The following is an 18,610-nucleotide window of genomic DNA, read 5'->3' on the forward strand; positions in this document are numbered from 1 at the left end:
GCCCACCCGGGAACCCGGAGTGTAACTCACAATTACTCAGCAGCACCCGCTGTGCTGTGGGGCTGCCCCACGGCTGCTCGCTGGGAAAAGGGCAGAGCGGTGCTGTGCTGCTCTGAAGGAATGGGCTCTTGCAGTCGCTGAGCCGCTCTCCATCGTGTTTGAAAAGTCCTGGCTGTCAGGAGATGTCCCCGGAGACTGGAAAAAGGCAAACATCACTGCCGTGTATAAGAAAGGGAGGAAGGAGGACCCAGGGAACTCAAGGCCGGCAAACCTCATCTCTGTGCCTAGGAAGATCATGGAGCAGATCCTCCTGAATGACATGGTAAGGCACATGAGTGACGACCAGGTGACACGAGGCAGCCAGCATGGCTTTGCCAAAGGCAAATGGTGCCTGACCTGTCTGGTGGGCTTCTGTGATGGAATGACAGCATTGGTGGACAACGGAAGGGCAGCTGATGTCATCTACCTGGAGTTGTGCAAGGCCTTTGACACAGTCCTGCACCACATCCCTATCTGTTAAATGGAGAGAGACATATCTGAAGGCTGGATTATTTGCTGGATAAAGAGTTGATTGGATGTCCTCAGCCAGAGGGTTGTGTTCGTTGGCTCTGCGTCCAGGTGATGAGTGCTGTCCCCCAGGGGTCCCTCCTGGCACCAGTGCTCTTTAACATCATCAGTGACATGGATAGTGGGAACGACTGCATCCTCAGCACTTCTGGGGGTGACACCGAGCTGAGCGGTGCAGCTGATGGAACAGAAGGGATGCCATCCACAGGGATCTGGACGAGCTTGAGAAGTGGGCACAAGAGAACCTAATGAGGTTCAACAAGGACAAGGTGTGGTGCTTTGGGCTGGGGGCAATGCCAGGTGTGAGTACAGAGTGGGAGAAGAACCCGAGAGCAGCCCTGCAGAGAAGGATGTGGGTGTCCTGGGGGACGAGAAGCTGAACATGAGCCAGCAGGGTGTGCTCACAGCCTGGAAGGCCAACAGCATCCCGGGCTGCATCAGCAGAGGGGGGCAGCAGGCAGGGAGGGGATTGTCCCCCTCTGCTTTACCCTCATGACGCCCCATCTGGAGCACTGCTTCCAGGTCTGGGAGTCCCAGTAAAGGAGGGATGTGGGGCTGTTGGAGCAGAACCAGAGGAGGCCATGAAGATGCTCAGAGGGCTGGAGCACCTCTCCTATGGAGACAGGCTGAGGGAGCTGGGGGTGGTCAGCATGGAGAAGAGAAGGCTCTGGGGAGACCTCACTGTGACCTTCCAGTACTTGAGGGAAGTTTATAAGCAGAAGGGAAAGTGATATTTTATGGGGCCTGACAGTGATAGGACAAGGGGGAATGGCTTTAAACTAAAAGAGGGAAGATTAGGTGAGATGTTTGGGATGTTAGGGGTAAATTCTTTGCTAAGAGGGCAGTGAGGCACTGGTAGTGCTGCCCAGAGCTGTGGGTGGCATCCCTGAAGGTGCCTCAGGCCATGGAGGGGCACTGGGCAGCCCGAGCTGGGGGGCAGCCAGCCCATGGCAGGAGTGGGGTTGGAGCTCTACGATCATTAAGGTCCCCTCCAACATAAGCCGTTCCATACCACCACCCCTTGCGCCCTCACCCCATGCCCCCTCCATCCATCCCACCACCCCTCAGCAACCCCACGGGTGGCAGCTCCATCTCCACCCAGATCCCTGTGGGGCCCGCCGGTGGTGGGGGTGCTGGGCTGGGGTCCCACGGCCGCCCCCTGCACCCCACACACACGGGTGGGGGACGGGGGATGCAGCGTGCCCATGACTCAAGTGCAACGCAGCACCGCATCCCTGCGTGCTTGCCATCGCCATGGCAACCGGCAGGCAATCAGCAGTAATTGCGCTGCACGTCGGCCTGGCATTGGGGCCAAATAAAGCCCATCCTCTCCATTCTGCGGGGCAGGAATGAAATAGGGGCAGCAGCTGCCACCCCACTGCTCTTTCTTGGTGTCACGGCCAGCAGCAGCACGGAGTTGCAGGGATGGTCCCTGCCGGGGCACGGGGAGCTGGCTGCCATCTCCAGCAGGACTGAGCCCTGCAGCCTCTGGGCTGTGGGGTGAGGAGGGTCTCAGGGCAGTGGGAGCTCTCATTCTGCGGGGGGATGTCCTCAACGCTGTGCTGGTCTGGGGGACATTGGGCGTTACGCATCGGCTCATGGCAGGGTGGGCTCTGAGCGGCCAGTGGGACAATGGTGGTCTTCTGCGATGGAGGGATGGCTTTGGTAGACAAAGGAAGGGCAACTGATGTCATCTAGCTGGGCTCGTGCAAGGCCGGTGACACAGTCCTGCACCGCATCTTTATCTCTGAGTTGGAGAGGGATGGATTTGAAGGCTGGGCTGTTCAACAGAATCGGTTGGATGGCCGCAGCCAGAGGGTTGTGGTTAACGGCTCTGTGTCCAGGTGCAGGCTGGTGACGAGTGCTGTCCCCCGGGGTTTCTCTTGGGACAACTCTTCTTCAACACCCTTATCAAGAACATAGGCAGCGGGATCGAGTGCACGCTCAGCACGTCTGCGGATGATAGCAAGCTGAGCGGTGCCGCCGGTACACACAAGGCCAGGTTGAATGGGACCCTGATCTGGTGGGGGGCAGCCAGACCTCAGCAGGGGGTTGGAACTGGCTCCCCTCCAACCTAAGCCATTCTATGACTGTATGAGCCGCCGGGAACGGAGCCCCGTGGATGAGGCGCAGGGTGCAGGCAGCCAACTCGCCAGCACTGCTGTTTGCAGGCACGGCGAGCACAGCTCTGCTCCTGGCCCCGCGCCGCCGTGCCGCTGCTCCCGAGCATCGGAGCAGAGGCTACGAAGAGCCCGGCCCCGCCTGCTGTCTGCTGCCATCTCTCGTAGGCCGGGGTGATGCTGAAGAACTGCCACCAGCACGAGGTGTGCGCAGTCACTGCAGCCAGCAAAGTCCCCGGGCGCTGTCACCTCCCCTGCAGGGCAGCAGGGCCGCATCCCACTGCCTGCGCGCCTGCAGCCCCGTGCGCAGCCGTTCCCGTCTCAGAGATGGCTCCGATTTTAATAATTAATCCCTGCTAACGACAGCACTTTCCCCAAATAAAACATTTAAACTGCTGTGTGTGCAAGGCGTGCTGCCGCAGCGGGACACCCGGGGGCCGTGCTGCAGCCCGGCGGATGGGCACGGCGCGGCACGCTGCCGCCCTGGGGAAACTGAGGCAGCGCTGCTGGGAGCCGGGGCTAAAAATACACCGCTGAAAGCGGCCGGCGCAGGTGTGAAGTGCGGGGGAGAGATGGACGGCTTCACTAATAGGAGCTGACACGGCCCCGGGCTCCGGTGCCGCCTCGTGAGCTGCTGGGGGGGGGGGGGGGTTGGTTCCCGCTGGTGTCGGCTGCGGGCCGTGTGGGGGCGGCACTGCTCTGCGGGGCGTCACTGCTGTCCCCTCCTGGGCCCTCTGTGCCCCGTCCTGCCACGGACCGAGGGCACCCCGCGGGGATGCACACGCTCTCCTGGCTGTAAGCAGTGAGTTTTGCTTCCTAATTGGGCTGGTTAACCGCAGGTTCAAGGGCGTCTGGGGGGGGGAAATGCACTCCATCAATATTAAATATTAAAAGATCGGTTTTGAGAGCTCTGGCTCTGAAATAGCTGCCTGGTGCTGGGCAGGGGATGCCCCATGGAGCAGGGCTGGGGCACCGCTCGTGCACGAGCACCCAAAGCCTTCAGAGTGCAATGAGGTGAGGTTGGCAATGTCACTACCAGGTCCCCAAGCAGGGCAGGCAGTGGTGCCCCAAACCTGGTGGTGCCAAAGCCACCATGCCCCGTGCCCATGCCCCTATGATGCCAGGGGCTCCGTGTCCCCATGCCCATAGCCCTGTGATGCCAGGGGCTCTGTGTCCCCATGCCCATAGCCCTGTGATGCCAGGGGCTCTGTGTCCCCATGCCCGTAGCCCTGTGATGCCAGGGGCTCTGTGTCCCCATGTCCACAGCCCTATGATGCCAAGGGCTCCGTGTCCCCATGCCCATAGCCCTATGATGCCAGGGGCTCCATATCCCCATGCCCATAGCCCTGTGATGCCAAGGGCTCCGTGTCCCCATGCCCATAACCCTACGATGCCAGAGCCACCGTGTCCCCATACCCACGTCCCCGTGACGCCAGGAGCACCACATCCACATGCCAGGTCCTGCCTGCACCTGAGCGCATCCCCGCAGCACCACCACTGTGGTGGTCCATGCAGGGTGAGGACCTGAGTGGCCAGTGCCAGTCTGCAGGTGCCCTCCCATGGCTACACAGGAGCAGCGGGTGATCCCATCCCCAATTCCAGCACCCACGACAGGCAGAGCACACAGCACCAGCTGGTGAAAAATAGCATTTGGTTTTTATGAGTGATTCAACCCCGAAATGCTGAATTTCCCCAGGGAGGCCCCAAAGCCCCTTGTGGCACGTGGTCAGCTCTGGGTTCCCCACGGCACGCGCTGGGGCTGACCATGGGGCCCAGAGCACCCCACTGGTGCAGGATGAGCCCCACAGCACCCAGCCAGCGTGGGGTCAAGTGGGGGGACCCCATGGGACATGGCACAGTCCCAGTGCACAGCACAGGACAGCACCCACAGCACCCAGCACCCAGCCCATAGGGTGGGTGCCCCACGGCACTGGGCTGTGCCCCACAGCCCCCCTTGGGGGAGCGCACCCATGGTGCAGAGCACCCCATCAGCGCACAGCCGCGTCCTCATCCTCTTCATCCTCTTCATCCTCCTCATCCTCACTGTCGGGCAGCTGTCCCCTGGGGGCAGGGGGGAAAGGGGGGCCGCTCTCCAGGTTGACGTAGGTGACAGCCAGGTTGACGTAGCGCTCACCTTCCAGCGAGGCCAGCACACGCTCCAGCTCACACACCAGCCCCGAGAAGGACGGCCGCTCCTCGGGTGTGGGTGCCCAGCAGCTCAGCATCACCCCATACCTGCCCCAACACCGACACCGCATCAGCACCAGCACTGCCCAGGGGGATCCCACCTCCCCACGGCCCCACTCACAGCGTGTCGGGGCAGGGCTGGGGCTGCGGCAGGCGCCGGCCCCGCAGCAGGTAGCGGGCCATGTCATAGGGGTCCACCTCAGGGTACGGTGAGGCACCCCGCGTCAGCAGCTCCCACATGAGCACCCCAAAGGACCACTGTGGACAGAGAGCCGTGCTGGGGCAGGGAGACAAGGCAAGGGACAAGGGATGGGGGCAGGAGGGTGCACCTACCACGTCTGACTTGGTAGTGAATTTTTGGGTCTGTAGGCTCTCCAGCGCCATCCACTTGACGGGCAGCTTGGCGTGCCGGTGCTGCCGGATGCTGTAGTACTCCTTGCCAAACACATCCCGCGCCAGCCCGAAGTCAGCCACCTTCACCGTCAGTGTCTCATCCAGCCTGTGGGCATAGAGTCAGGGCCAGCACCCTCTTGGGGCACTAAGGATGGGGGGGACCCCAAAACCAGCTGCACTCACATGCAATTCCTGGCCGCCAGGTCCCGGTGCACGAATTTCTTCTGGGCCAAATACTCCATGCCCAAGGCCACCTGGAGCCCGAAGCCAATGAGCTCCTTCACCGTGGGGCTCTGCGGGGTGGGAGTGGTGAGCGGGGCGAGCTCAGTCCCCAACATTCACCATATCCCCCAGAGCGCCCCATACCCGCTCCTGGGCGCGGATGAAGTGCCGCAGGTCCCCATGGCGCATGTAGGGCAGGACGACGAGGGGCAGCCCGTGGCGGGGCAGGCAGACCCCCAGCAGCGAGAGCACCTGCGGGTGGTGGAAGCTCTTCATCAGGATGCCCTCTCGCAGGAACTCCTCCACCTCCTCCAGGTCTGTGATACCTGCGGGGAACCGAGCCATGGGGCCGTGTGCTGTGGGGCTGTGTGCTGTGGGGCCAGGGCACGGGTGCTCACTCACGGTGCAGGGACTTGACGGCACAGTGCAGGTTGCCCAGCAGCGGGTCCATGTAGGTGCCATGGTACACGCTGCCAAAGTGCCCTGTAGGGACAGGTGGCAGTGAGACGTGGAGCTGGAGGGCGATGCTACGGCCGAGCGCCCCGGGGTGCATCATCACCTCTGCCAATGACGCGGCTGCGGTGGGTGATGAGCCGCTCCTCGGGGATGAGGATGTCCTTCACCTCCTCCAGCAGCTCTGGCCGCAGGTCCTCCAGGCAGCAGGACGTGGTCCTGAGCAGCGGCACCGGGGAGCCACCGCCTGCAGCATCAGCTCCAGCACTGGCAAAGTGTGCATGGGGCCTGGCCAGGCCAGGGCTGTCCGCAACAGGCAGCACTGCCGGGATGGGGAGAGGCACCTTCAGGCGCTGGGGTGGCACAGCCTCGGCACCCCAATGCCCATCAGCCCTGCTTACCCTGCACTTCTCTGTAGTCAACGTTGGGGCGCTGGATGGTGATGGGGTGCTCAATCCGGGGAGGGTGCACCAGCAGCTCCAGGTTCTCCAACCCTGCAGTTGGGAAAACATGGGTGGGGGTGACTCCGGGACAAATGGGCACGAGTTTGGCACACTGCACGTGGGGTGGGACCGTGGGCGCAGGGTAGAACCACTGGCAGAGGGGAGCACCGCAGGCACGGTATAGCACCAGAGACATAGGATGGCTGTGGGGCACCCGGTGAGCTGTGGCACTCACCCCTCCTCTTCCTCCAGCGCCAGCGGAGCAGCACAGCGGCCAGGACGCAGCAGACCAGGAAGGTGACACCGGTGCCCAGGGCCAGGCTGGCAGCCATGTCCAGCGAGGAGGCGGGCAGCACCAAACCCAGTGCCTGGCAGTCACCATTCACGCAGATCTGGGAGAATGGGCGCTCAGCGGGGCCGGGGGCACCGGGGGACAGGGTTACTCTGGGGGGTACCTACCTGCACGGGGGCCCCGGCCGGGGTCAAGTCCACGTCGCGAGGCACACGGCACGTCACCTCGTTCTTCAGCACGTTGGGGTGGCAGTCCCGGCCCCCCACCGTCATGGTGATGTTCATGCACCCAGCCACAGAGTCCAGCCCCAGTTGCTGGCGGAACAGACAGCCCTGAGCCCGGCCGGCCCCACTGCGACCCCCCCAGCACGCCTCGCTCCCCCACGTACATTCACCTTAATCTCATTGTCGCCGGGTTTGAGTTGGTACCGCTCGCCCTGCTGCCCAAAGGAGAACATCTGGGGCTGGGGGAAGTAGCGCAGGCGGAACAGCCAGCGGTCAGCAGCCCCATCCAGCAGCACGCTCAGGTTCCCAGGCACCGGCTTGATCTCAATGGGGAAGGCCGGGCTGCGGCACAGCAGCCAGTTGGGTGACTGCGGGCCCTCGCACTCCTGTGGGTAGGCACGGGGCTGCTGGCACGGTGCCGAGGACAGCCCCGCGGTGACAGCTCCCTGCCCTGGTGCTCACCGTGGCTTCAGTCTTCCCACCACCGCCACCTTGAAATTGGATCTTGGCGCGATACACTGAGTCCAGGTGGGTGCCGATGAGGGTGAGCGTCGAGCCCCTGCGGCGGGCTGAGGTCAGGGTACCGGGCACACGCAGTCCCCGGGGTGCTTGTGGTCCCCAGCACCTCAGAGCAGGGAGGACAGGGGTGTCCCCACGTGCTCACCCATAGCTGCAGTTGGGGACGACGGTCAAAACGGAGGGGTCGGGACGGTACTCGAAGGGCAGTGGGGCCAGGAACTCCTCGCCATCAATCCACAGGGCCACAGGGGCCGCGCCCAGGCTGGTGGCAGCAGGAGCTGTGCACCGGATCTCCCCGTCGCCCTCGCTGGGGACATAGCACAGGAGCTGGAAGGGGCAGTGGGACCGCAAGGGCATCCCAATGCCCGTACCTGTGCCAGCAGACCCTGCTGTGCTGCGATGATGGCTGGACCGTACCTGGGCTGCCCATCCAGGAGACACTCGGATCCATTGATCGTCACCCGCCAGCTGCTCCCTGCTGAGAGGTGGGTGCCATAGAGGGACATAAGGGTGCCACCGCCCTGGGGACCGAAGCTGGGATGCAGGGTGCTGATGTGGGGTTCCTGGGCAGAGACAAGGATGGCAGGGCGGGCGGTGAGCCAACACCGTGCCCAGCACCCAACCCAACCCAAGGCACCCGGGGTCTGGTGTCGCTGCCAGCGTGGGGACGTTACCACGAAGACGAAGCCACTGAGGGTGGAGGATCCCTGGACACGGAACCTCGAGGTCCCAGCAGATTCCGTCACATTGAGCACCACATCGGCCGGCCCTGCCGCCACCGCCGGCTCCCCCGGCTCCAGCACACACACCAGCACGTCCACAAAGTCCTTGCGACGGAACGTGGGCAGCGGCCTGCAGGGTAACGGGGCTCAGCGGTGGGACGGGAAGGACGTCCCCGCTGTGCCCCCCAGCACTGCACCTGTAGCTCTCGCTCTCATCCAGCAGCACAGTGCAGCTTCGCCCTCCCACCGCCACCCTGTAGGGGCCGGGGAGGCTGTGGTGGGCGGTGGGGTCTGGCGGGGAGTGGAAGGTCATGCCGCAGAGCGTCACTCGTGTTTGGCCCCGCAGCGGCGCGCTCCTGGGGTGGAACTGTGGGACAGGTGGTGATGGCCATGGGGAGCCCCGCCGGTGGGCACGATGCCCAGCCCAGCGCAGGGGTCCCACTGCACATCACCCCATGTGCCACCTCCCTCTCTGCTCGTCCCCCCCGCCCCCCCACCGGCGCAGACCTACATCAGTGAGGACGGGCGGGCAGCTGTCCTGCACCCAGGGGCCGGCACACTCATGGTGCCGCGTGCAGCCATTCCCACACCAGCCGCAGCCCATGAAGCGCTCGGCACGCAGGCAGCGGTCACAGGTGGAGAAGTGGCGGCAGCCAGGGCCGGTGACGTTCACACGCCACACCTGGGGACACAGAGCGGCACTGAGCGGGGGGCTCCGCAGCCCCACACCCTGCCCCACTGCCCGGCTTACCTTGGTGCCGGCAGCAAAGAGCAGCGAGTGTCCCTGCAGCCCCGTGGCGTGCTGCACCAGTCCCGGCTCCCCCAGAGAGAAGTTGGTCAGGGCGACCACGTAGGAGCTGGAGCGCTGCAGCACCATCTGCAGTGGGGCAGGCATGGGGTGAGCACATCGGGCACCCGAGCGGCACCGCGTGCTCTGCTCGGCGCTGTGCGCCCTGCCCGGCACCCACCTGCAGGACACGTCCCTGTGCTGTGCCCAGGTGGGCCACCGTCACATTCTGGAGGACGGTGACGAAGATGGAGGTGAGGAGGGTGCCGGATAGGCGCCCGTTGAACAGGTCCACCTTGTGGGAGGCGGCGGGCACCAGGGTGGGCTGGTCCCAGCAGCTGGTGTTGGTCACTGGCGCCGAGAGGTTCACCTGTAACCGAGCATAATAAGGGCACATCAGAAACACCCCACAGCTCCCCGCACCCTTATGGGTGGGTGCGAGCGCTGGAGAAATCGTGGCTCTGACATGTGAGATATTTCAGGGCCAGAGAGTCCAGGGATGCATGTGCTCATCTCCCCTCTAGGCTGCAACAAAGAATCAGGGATTTTTGGGGGTATGACGCATCCATGCCCCCCCGCCAGGACATCCCCGAGTAGCGTCAGATCCTGCCCTGCCCTCCCTCCCCATCCGCATGTGGTTATGAGCTCTGGCACTGCGGGGCTGCTGTCCCAGTGCCAGCCCCAGAAACACACTAGGGCTTATTGGGGCAGAGGGGGATACGAAGCCCCGGCGTGCCCCTCGGGTCTTTCCCCAGATCCCCTCAGGATACTCGGGGCTGGGATCCCCTTCCAGGCAGCGTGATGCAGAGTGATGGTGAGCTGCTTGCTGCATGCTGCCAGGAAAGGGAGGAGATCTGGCTGCGCCTCGCCCTGGCTGAGAACAGGCGCGCTCATGCCATGTGTGCCAGCAGCTGCCCTGCCCTATCCGTGCAGCGCGGCGGTGCTGGGGCCCATCCCTGGGACGCGCTGTCCCTGCCCTGCGGCGCTGCGGGACCGGTGACTCTGCACGCTTCCGCCTGCGGTTGGTTGGGCACACGGGGCGATGGTGGAGCAGCTGTGCAGAGGAGCACGAGCCCATCCCTGCTGCAAAGGAACAGCCGAGGAGGGAGGCCGTATACAGTTCCACGCTGGGGACAGCCAAGGGGGCCGGGACAGCAAGGAGAGAGGGTAGGGTGCTTTGGGCCCCACCGCACACCCGGGTCCCGTGCAGGGAGCGCAGCCAGAGCGTGCCACACCAGCACAGCCCCAAGGCACGGTGACACCGGGCCCAGCGCCAGCAGCCGCGATAAGGCGGTGGGGGGGGGAGGTGGGAGCGGTGACTCACCGCACCTGGGTGCCACAGCGTCCCAGTGCAACCCGGCCCCAGCCCCGTCCCCGCGGCCCCCGCTGACTCACGCTGTGCGGGCAATACTGCTGCGGCTGGAAGAAGGCGAGCCCCCGCTTCAACGTCTGCGTGCCGGTGCCGCAGCACTTGTCCATGCCCTCCCGGATGGCCTGGTTGAGCAGGCGCAGGGGGAAGGCGCACACAGCCGAGTTGTGCTGCGGCGCACGGCTCTCCGGATGGCTCTCGGCGAAGGCGCCGAACAGCACCGTCTCGGTGCCGTCGATGCCGAGGTCGCGGGCCAGGCGGGCGCCGGGTCGGGCAGCGTGGGCAGCCTGCAGCACGTTGTAGGCCACGTCACGCTCCGTCTCCTCCTCGGCCCCGCGCCGCCGCCGCTTGGACTCGTAGCGGCAGTCGAGGACGATCTCGCGGTAGCGACGCAGTTCGGGCTCGTGGGCGCTGAGCCGCACCAGGCGGGTGTGGAACGTGGAGGAGCCGGGGAACTCTGGCTGCACCGTCACCAAGTAGACGTGGTCCCCGTCGGTGAAGGAGTGCACGTAGTGGATGGGGTAGATGTCCTGGTAGCGCGGCAGCACCGTCAGTGAGTGGAAGGGGTCGGCGAAGCCATCCCGCGTGCCCTTCAGCCTGCGCACCGACACCGAACGCGGGCTGTAGCGCGCCGCCACGCTGCTGTTGACGGTGGAGCCCAGGTAGAAGGAGGCGGTGTAGCGGTCGGCCACCACGGTGGCGGTGCTCCCCAGGGGGCTGGCCACGCAGTCGGGGCAGTTCACGGGGCTGTTGGCTGCAGCCGAGTACAGGCAGCGGGTGGATGCGATGGTGACCTCGCTGCCCCGCACATCCAGCTGGTGCAGGTAGCAGAGCCCGCGCCGCGCCGTGCCGCAGCTGTACAGCCACGGCTCCACCGGGTCCAGCAGCAGCAGCACGTTGTCCACGTCCTCGGGCCCCGGGGCGTCCACGGCAGCTGGGCACAGGCGGCAGATCTCACAGGGGGCGCTGCCCGTGGGGCCGGTGACGAGGACGGAGCGGAGGCGCAGCTCGGGATCGACCACCAGGATGCGGTTGCGGACGGCCACGAAGACGGTGGGCGGGTCGGGGAAGACGGCGATGTTCTGCACGGGGCTGCCGGCATCGAGGCTGGGCAGAGTGTAGGGCACTGAGAAGTTGCGGGTGGAGCTGAAAGGGATGCGGCGGCACTGCCAGGCGCCGGCCTGCAGCAGGGATGGGGCGAGCAGCAGCAGGAGGCACACAAGGCACCGCGGCCCCATGCTGCCGCCCGCACGGGGCTACTGACGGCACTCAGCACCAGGAGGGGCCGGGACGCGGGGAGGGCAGGTCACCATCGCATCTGCAGAAGTAACGGGGGAAGAGCTTTACCCACGGCACTGGGGCGAGGATGTGGAGAGGGATGTGCCGCGTGTTCCCCACGGCCGCGTGCCAGGCGTTAACCTGGGCATGGGCGGCACCTCTCTCTTCCCAACCCCCACAGGCCTTTGGAAGGTGACAAATCCCACCGGGGACGGCCCCTCCGAGACCCTCCTGGGGACCGGGATCCGACTGGGGCCCCCTCCGGCTCAGCAGGGCGGGGTTGGGAACCGCCGCCAGCCCCGCGGGGACACGTCGGGGACCCGGGAGGAGCCCTCAGCCGCCCTCCCGCACGGTGACCGCCGCGCAGCCCCACGGCCGCTCCCCACCCCGCCCCGACGGGCCCCGTCCCGCTCCGGCCGTCCCCGCCCGTCCCTCCCAGCGGCTGTCCCGTGCCAAACCGCGCCCTGTCCGGTACCGAGCCGTGCCCGGCGGGGCGCTCACCTGCTGGCTGCGCGGCGGGCCGTGCCGAGCCCCGTCGTACCGTGCCGTACCGAGCCGTACCGTGCCGGGGCGGAGCGGGGCTGTGCCGGGGCAGGGCGGGGCGGGGCGGGGCGGCTCCTACCCCCGCACCGTGCGGGGCTCCGGGTGCCGGGGGCGGTGCAGTAGGATTTGGTGACGGCGGGCAGGGGAAAGCCGGCCCGGCCCCGGTTACGGCTGGTTTCCAGGCAGGCGGGCCGGATCGGTTTCCCCGTTCCACGAGCGTAACTTTTTTCTCCGGCACGCGTCGTTTACCCCGTGGCTGCTTTCCTCCCCGCCTCCTCCCTCCCCAAACCCCTCTCGAGGGCTGCGTGCAGGCGGTGCCGGGCTCGCGGTTTAAAGGGGATGTTTTTCACCCGGCGAACCGCACCGATTTGCCCTCAGAGCTCTGCGCAGCTCGCAGCCACCCGCTCGGAGCGCTCCTCCGCCACTCACCTGGGCAGGGCTCTGCCCCGGGCCCGCATCCGCCGGGACTTTGCTCCCCGCGACGGGTCGCGCCCGCCGCCATCGGGCTCAGCCTGCCCGCGTTGCGTAAACCCGGCAGTGCTGTTGGCTGCGAGCCTTACCCAACCGCTCCTTCCTCCGTCCCCGAGGCTCCCTCCCGGTTTCGACACGAGCTGTCCCCAGCCGCCTCCTCCCGGGGCCTTTCGCCGCTCCCGCTCCGGCCGGGATGCCACCCGAACGGAGACCGCGGACCCCCCAGACGGCCCCCGCCAACCCAACGTTAACGTGCCGAGCCTCGATTCGAGTCCAGATAATGTTTATGAGCAAAGACAAGCGACTACAATCTGGCAGGAGCATAAATAAGGGAGCGGAGTCCCTGCGTTAGCCCCGCCGGGTTCCTGCCGGCCCCTCGGTGTGACCGCGGGGGGGTTTCCCCTCCCGGACGCCCATCCCTATGCACAGGGTCAGGTTGTGCTTCATGGGGCGGGAGCCGTGCCCAGCGCCGTGCTGCGGGGTGCTCAGCCCCACGCCAGTGCCTGGGGACAGCTGGGGACAGCAGGGAGGAGGTGGTCCTCGCACAGCAAGCCCAGCTCGGGGGGCTGCTTTTTGGAGGATAGGGGACCCCACGATGCGATGAAGACACATCAGTGCCCCATGCCAGCTGGGGCTCTGAGGGGGGGGGGGTGGGGGGGCACACCACAGCTGCTGCTTTGGAGCCAGCACCACGAGCACACCGAGTGGCATCCCGGTACCCCGAGTCTCACTGGGGCTGCCCTGCTTCCCAGCATCCCCAAGGACATCCTTCTCATGGCCTCAGTAAAAAGGGACTGGGCACACATAGGTGCCAGGGGGACAAACCTGCCGGCCTCCAGCCTGGCTCTGGGACCATCAGGGGCTGCCCGGCACTTGGGAGGCCCAGCTCCCCCAAAGCGGGGAGAGGAGCAGTGCTGGCAGTGCCCCAGCCAGCCCTGTGCCCAGCTGGGTGTTGTCACCTGCCCTCCGTGGGCACAGCAGCACAAAGGACGGAGAGGCGGGCTGCAGAGGAAGGGCAGCTCCCCAGATGAGGGAGGCATTGCCTGCAGGTGAGAGAAAGCCCTGCTCACCACATAGCCTGGGCAGCTTTGCACCTCGTCTCTCACACCCAGGTCGGGCAGTTTCCCCATGCCCTCAGGGTCCCCCGTGCCCTCTCCCCTGGCTCACAGCCCAGGCTTCCCAGAGAGACGAGCTCCCCAGCACAGCAGAGGTCCTCCGGATGGCACCACACCCTGGGCAATGTCCGTCAGTACGTCTGGGGTGTGAGGATGAAGAGCCGGTCTTCCTCCTTGCGGATCCACTTCATGAGCTTGTTGACAGCACTGATGGCGCCCGCCTTGGTCCCCAGTGGACTGTAGCATATGTAGAGCTCAAAGGCGCTGGTGACCTGGGCAAAGAAATAGGGTAAACGCTGGCCGTGCATCCACACATCCCCACGTGGAGGTGGCACTGCATGCGTCTACAATGGGCTACCAGGATTGGGAAACAGGAGCATCTGAGCTGGGGGGCATTAAAAACTGTGCCCAGCAGGTCAAGGGAGGTGATCTTGCCTCTCTACTCTGCCCTGGTAATGCCACATTTAGAATACTGTGTCCAGTTCTAGGCTCTCCAGCTCAAAAGACAGGGATCTCCTAGGATCCCTGGAGATGCCCTGGAGAAGGAGTACAGCGGAGGGCCACAAAGATGATGAAGGGCCTGGAGCACCTCCTGTATGAGGGAAGACTGAGTAACCTGGGTCTGTTCAGCCTGGGGAAAAGAAGACTGATAAATGTTTATAAATATCTAAAGGGAGGTGGGAGGCAAACGGATGAGGGCAGGCTCTTCTCAGTGGTGTGCAGTGATAGGACAACCAGTAATGGCCTAAAACTGAACATAGGAAGTTCTATACAAACATACAAAAGAACTTCTTTATGATAAGGGTGATGGAGCACTGCAACGAGCTGCCCAGAGAGGTGGAGGAGTCTCCTTCTGTGGAAATATTCAAGACCCATCTGGGTTCCAACCTGTATGACCCACTGTAGGCCACTGCTTTGACAGGGGGGTTGAACTCGATCTCTTGAGGTCCCTTCCAAACCCTTCCAACCCCCTGTGAGCAGCAGGGTAGCCTACATGGCTGTCCTGTCACTTTCTGGCACAGAAACACCCAAAAGGACCATGCACGAGCTGGAGGCCACACTGGTGACCACAGTGCTGGAGCTGCGTTGTGCAACCCAGGACCGGAGAGGTCGGGGTCACCCCAACTCTAAAGACAGCCCTTACCCAAGCCAGGAGGTTTTCACGTGGGCCCGTGAAGTAGATGTTCTTCAGGGGGCGCGACGAGTTGTGAGCCCGGCTGTGGAGGTACTGATAGAGCCCCAAGAGCCTTTCCTTCTCCTCCTCCCGCACGTAGGGTGCCTCGATCTCAGGGCTGCAGGAACACAGCACCCCATTAGCTCCCGCCTTCCTTGGAGAAGGGGATTTGCGGAGAAGGCTTGCCCATGCTCCAACCACGCCCCGACAGTTCCCCAGCTGTTATTCTGCCAGCGTCCTTACCTGGTGAAGAGCCCAGAGCTCTTGGACTTGTAGATGAAGTGCCGCAGGTCAGGGATGCCCACCTGGGCGACGCTGTAGAAGGGGGTGCGCAGGGCCTCCTGCAGAGCGTGGTGCACTCCGCGCCGCCGCAGGCGCTCCTGGAAGCGCCGCTTGCAGTCGGAGACTGTGAAGAAGTCCTCACGGTCAGTGGAGACCAACAGGAGGCACAGGTCCATCTCCTGCTCCAGGTAGGAGATGTGAGCGTGGAAGAAGCCGCTGGAGTTGAACTTAGGGAGGCAAATGGGAGTCCAGGCTTCACCCTCCCGAAAGGAAGAGGAGGAGCTGATGAGGTTGAAGAGCAGATGGAGGTCGATGGGGTGGAGGAACTGATCCTTCTTCCTCACCAGAGAAACCAGCTGGTTCCCTGACAGGAGGATGGAGAAGACCAAGCTCTTGGCCTTGGCCTGCTGGAGGCTGGTGCTCACGGCGTCCCGCACGCTGGCAGCCAAGGGCAGGCAGCGCACGGCACCCATGAGGAAGCTGGGGTCGTGGGCCATAAGGTCCAGCAGGTTGTCAGTGATGCGCTCGGAGCCAGCAAGGAGCCTGCGAAGGTCGTAGTTCTGCTTCTGCTGGAAGATGTGGTTGAGCTGAGTCCAGGTGAGCAGGCTCAGGATTTGGTAATAGATGTAGAGCAGCTCATGGGCAATCTCCTGCTCAGACTGCCGGGTCCGCGCCACTGCCACCAGCACCAGCGGGCTCCTCCGCACAAAGACCACCTTGTAGCCATCTGCTTGGGAGAGAGTCCCCATGGGTTGGGGACAGAGATGTAAGCCTGAGTGTGCGAGGCTGCAAGGAGAAGCTCCCACCTCCCCCCAGCCACTAGTCTGCCCCTGGGTTCAGCTAACATATCCCACAGTGGCAGGGGCATGGGCTGAGCACTGCCGCATGAACCCCTGGACGATGTGGGCTGGGACACCGCATGCTGTGTCACCACCCTGTCCCAACTCCCAGCACAGTACCTGCATGGATGGACCGGATGGCGTTTTTCTCGGCCTCTAGGAAGGACACCAGGGCCATCATGACACCCATGGTGCTGGAGAGGGCCTCCTCGGACCCATAGCGGGAATACACGGGCTTGCCAGCCTCACTCAGCACGAAGACGTGCTTCCGATGCATGCGCCAGGTGTCCATGGTCACATCCTCCTCCTCCTTTCCTGACAGCACCGAGTCATGGCGGGTGGCCTGTGGGGACGGCTCCAGCTTTCCCTCCTGGCTCTGTCTCATCTCCTCCTCCAGGTCGAGGGCCATGCCTGTCAGCTGTGTGCTCAGCTCGCTGAAGTCCTTGCTGATCTGCTCCATGCTCGTGGGCTCAGCCGGCTCCCCTCGCCTCTCCTCAGGGCTCCGCACCACAGCCCCCCCGTCCTCAGGGCTCGTCAGGTCCTCGTAGGAGCGGGTGTGCACGAACATGGCTCCCTCCTGGCCCGCACCTGGAAGCGAGGATCAGTGTCCACCCTGCACCAACGCAGCAGGTGGGTGGTGCAAAAGGGACAGAGGGCATCAGGGAGGGATCTGCTCTCTTTCCCCTCAGTGGGGCACTATTGTCCTATGGCACCCAGAGGCGCAGATCCAGCTAGAAAGCCTCACATGCAGGATGAGGAATTGCTCTTCCCTCCCTCAGCCCCGCTGTGAACTCTGTCCCTTACCCGGCTCCGTCCCCTGTGCCAGCCCCGGTGTGGGGCTCTCGGAGCGCTCCGCGTGCTGCCCATCGCCCGGCGCCAGGGACCCGTTGGGCACTTCCCAGCCTTTCTTCTTGTGGACATCCGCAGCCATTCCTTGGGGCGGGACCTGCGTGGAACCCACAGTGTCAGCCCACGGTATTCCCCTCCGATCCCCTGGCGCTGGGCTGGGGCCGTGCCAGTGTCTTCGTCCCCGCGCTGCTGGCTCAGCACAGCACCCGAGCTGAGACGTCAGAAAGCTGCTCTAATCCAGCAGGATTTCCTCCCTCCCGCGGCCCCAGCTCCTTCCAGGCCCCAGCACCTTTCATCCAGGCTTGGCCCCGATTACCCCTGCGCCTGCAAAGCTGCTGGGCAGGGAGCAGGACGGGGGGTGGGCAGGGGGGTCAGGGAGTGGGCAGAGGGGGCAGGGAGAGTGCAGGCCCACGGCCCGTCCTAGCAGCGTTTGCGCAGGGCGGGTTTGTGGCCCTGTGGCCCAGGGAGGGAATGGGACGGCTCCGGGCCCGGGGGGTGCTGAGGGGCTGCCCCCGGGGAGGGCGCAGACACACGCACACATACACACGCGCACACGTACACGACACAGCCGCACACGTACTCACATGCACACAGGCGCTCAGCAGCTCAGCAGAAGGGAAAGCAGAACGGGAAGCCGCGGCACGGGACGGCCGAAGGACGCAGCGCGGCACCCAGCGACCTTCGCGCCTCCTCCCGTCACGGCGCGGCCTAAGCGCAGCGGGAGGCGCGGGCACGGCGGGCTGCTGCTCCCCGGCCTGCCCCGGCCCCGGCCCGCCCCCCAGCCGCTGCCATCGCGGCGCCCGTCCCTCCCCGCCCCGCTCCTCCCCGCCGGCTCCGGCCGGGCCCGGGCCCTCCGGCCGCTTCCCCCGCCCCCCGGACCGGCCCCTGCCCCGCCGCCCCGCGGAGCTCTGGGGGCTGTAGTCCGCGCACACGCATCCCGCGCTCGCTGCCGCTACGGCGGGACTACACATCCCGGCAGTCCCCGCGCCGCGCCGCTATCTCCCCGCCCCGGTGGCGCGGGGCATGCCGGGAGCGGTAGTGCTGCCGATGGACTCCGCTTCCCAGCGTGCCGCGCGGCGGGCCCGGAAGGTGGGGGGCACCGGAAGTTCCGGTTCCCGTCAGCGGAGCGCTGGGCCTGGTACGGCGGTGTGCAGGTGGGGGGCGGCGCCGCCCCGCGGGCTCGGCTCGGCCCTGCGAGGTGTAGGCGGCGGCGGAAGGGAGGCGAGGGCGGCGGGGGACGGCCCGGGGCTGGGGAGCGGCGGGTCGGGGCGCGGCTTTGCGTGGGGAGGGCCGCGGGCGCTGCCGTGGAGCCGCCCGGAACGGCGGAGCGCCGCCGTTTCCGGGGTGTCGGGCCGTGTCCCCGGGAGACGGGGCTGCGGGCTCAGGGTGAGCCGCTCCGGCCGCACTGGGGCTCGGCGGCGTTCCCGCGTGTGCGCGGGGCTCCCGAGGCCCCGGATTCTGTGGTGAACGTCTCGCAGCCGCCGGTGCGTCGGGGCCCTCTGGGTTTCCTTCTGGAAGTGCTGCTGAGGGGAGAACCCGCCTCCGTGCCCCGGTGCGGTACCGGGAGGGGCTGCCGAGGCCCACGTGCATCCCTTTGGGCCTAAGGAGGGCGGGAGTGTGGTGGGAGGAGCTGGAAATTCACCCCGTTGTTTTTAATACGCGCTTTTTGAAGCACAGTAGAATGAAAGAGCACCTCCAGCCTTTTGTTTCACAGTGAAAGCTTCCAGCCTGGTGCCTAACAGAGGTAACTTGGATTTCTCT

General features: G+C 65.2%; 3 protein-coding genes and 1 non-coding gene across 23 annotated transcripts in view; 1 reads left to right on the top strand and 3 right to left on the bottom strand.

Annotated features, from left to right (window-relative positions):
- Nucleotides 1–4,322: 4,322 nt before the first annotated feature.
- On the bottom strand, nt 4,323–12,646 carry MST1R (macrophage stimulating 1 receptor). Of its 9 annotated transcripts, none has more exons than XM_040646297.2 (21): nt 12,549–12,646; nt 10,259–11,616; nt 9,111–9,299; nt 8,894–9,019; nt 8,654–8,824; nt 8,340–8,509; nt 8,095–8,272; nt 7,838–7,983; nt 7,566–7,727; nt 7,364–7,460; nt 7,066–7,305; nt 6,845–6,991; nt 6,621–6,777; nt 6,344–6,436; nt 6,049–6,264; nt 5,892–5,972; nt 5,634–5,815; nt 5,451–5,560; nt 5,208–5,373; nt 4,996–5,132; nt 4,325–4,922 (listed from the first exon to the last, which is right to left on the bottom strand). In XM_040646297.2, the coding sequence occupies exons 2-21, from the start codon at nt 11,534–11,536 to the stop codon at nt 4,676–4,678; spliced, it is 4,293 nt and encodes a 1,430-aa protein (XP_040502231.1). In that variant the 5' UTR covers nt 11,537–11,616; nt 12,549–12,646; the 3' UTR covers nt 4,325–4,675.
- MIR12220 (microRNA mir-12220) lies at nt 8,272–8,339 on the bottom strand. The gene has a single exon (NR_161973.1). It is a non-coding gene; the product is annotated as a microRNA mir-12220 (primary transcript).
- Nucleotides 12,647–12,852: 206 nt separating the features above from the next.
- Nucleotides 12,853–17,611, bottom strand: MON1A (MON1 homolog A, secretory trafficking associated). Of its 2 annotated transcripts, XM_015292821.4 has the most exons (6): nt 17,434–17,611; nt 16,805–16,946; nt 16,121–16,588; nt 15,123–15,888; nt 14,850–14,997; nt 12,857–13,977 (listed from the first exon to the last, which is right to left on the bottom strand). In XM_015292821.4, exons 2-6 carry the CDS (start codon nt 16,929–16,931, stop codon nt 13,837–13,839), a joined length of 1,650 nt encoding a protein of 549 aa, XP_015148307.1. In that variant the 5' UTR covers nt 16,932–16,946; nt 17,434–17,611; the 3' UTR covers nt 12,857–13,836. The 2 variants fall into 2 exon arrangements, with proteins under 2 accessions (NP_001025758.2, XP_015148307.1); NM_001030587.3 differs by lacking the exon at nt 17,434–17,611 and having other exon boundaries at nt 12,853–13,977; nt 16,805–16,950.
- A 332-nt stretch (nt 17,612–17,943) lies between these two features.
- RBM6 (RNA binding motif protein 6) overlaps nt 17,944–18,610 on the top strand; it is a 54,293-nt gene continuing 53,626 nt past the window's right edge. For 4 of the 11 annotated variants that reach the window (XM_015292822.4, NM_001030588.3, XM_040646184.2 and 1 more), the window contains exon 1: nt 17,944–18,003. The gene's annotated coding sequence lies outside the window, so the exon portion shown is untranslated. Of the gene's footprint in view, nt 18,594–18,610 lie in introns of all 11 variants that reach the window. The other 7 variants (XM_015292823.4, XM_040646188.2, XM_040646182.2 and 4 more) reach the window with 4 other exon arrangements.

This window comes from Gallus gallus, chromosome 12 (assembly GCF_016699485.2).
Source record: "Gallus gallus isolate bGalGal1 chromosome 12, bGalGal1.mat.broiler.GRCg7b, whole genome shotgun sequence".
Lineage (NCBI taxonomy): Eukaryota > Metazoa > Chordata > Aves > Galliformes > Phasianidae > Gallus > Gallus gallus.

Coding starts and splice junctions, on each gene's coding strand:
- MST1R (XM_040646297.2), bottom strand. CDS start 11,536: ATGGGGCCGCGGTGCCTTGTGTGCCTCCTGCTGCTGCTCGCCCCATCC. Junction 6,778..6,844: donor CGGCCGGGGCCCCCGTGCAG/GTAGGTACCCCC, acceptor CCATTCTCCCAG/ATCTGCGTGAATGGTGACTG. Junction 5,973..6,048: donor CAGCCGCGTCATTGGCAGAG/GTGATGATGCAC, acceptor CTGTCCCTACAG/GGCACTTTGGCAGCGTGTAC.
- MON1A (NM_001030587.3), bottom strand. CDS start 16,931: ATGGCTGCGGATGTCCACAAGAAGAAAGGCTGGGAAGTGCCCAACGGG. Junction 16,589..16,804: donor GGCACAGGGGACGGAGCCGG/GTAAGGGACAGA, acceptor CCTCGCTTCCAG/GTGCGGGCCAGGAGGGAGCC. Junction 13,978..14,849: donor GTGAAAACCTCCTGGCTTGG/GTAAGGGCTGTC, acceptor TTCTTTGCCCAG/GTCACCAGCGCCTTTGAGCT.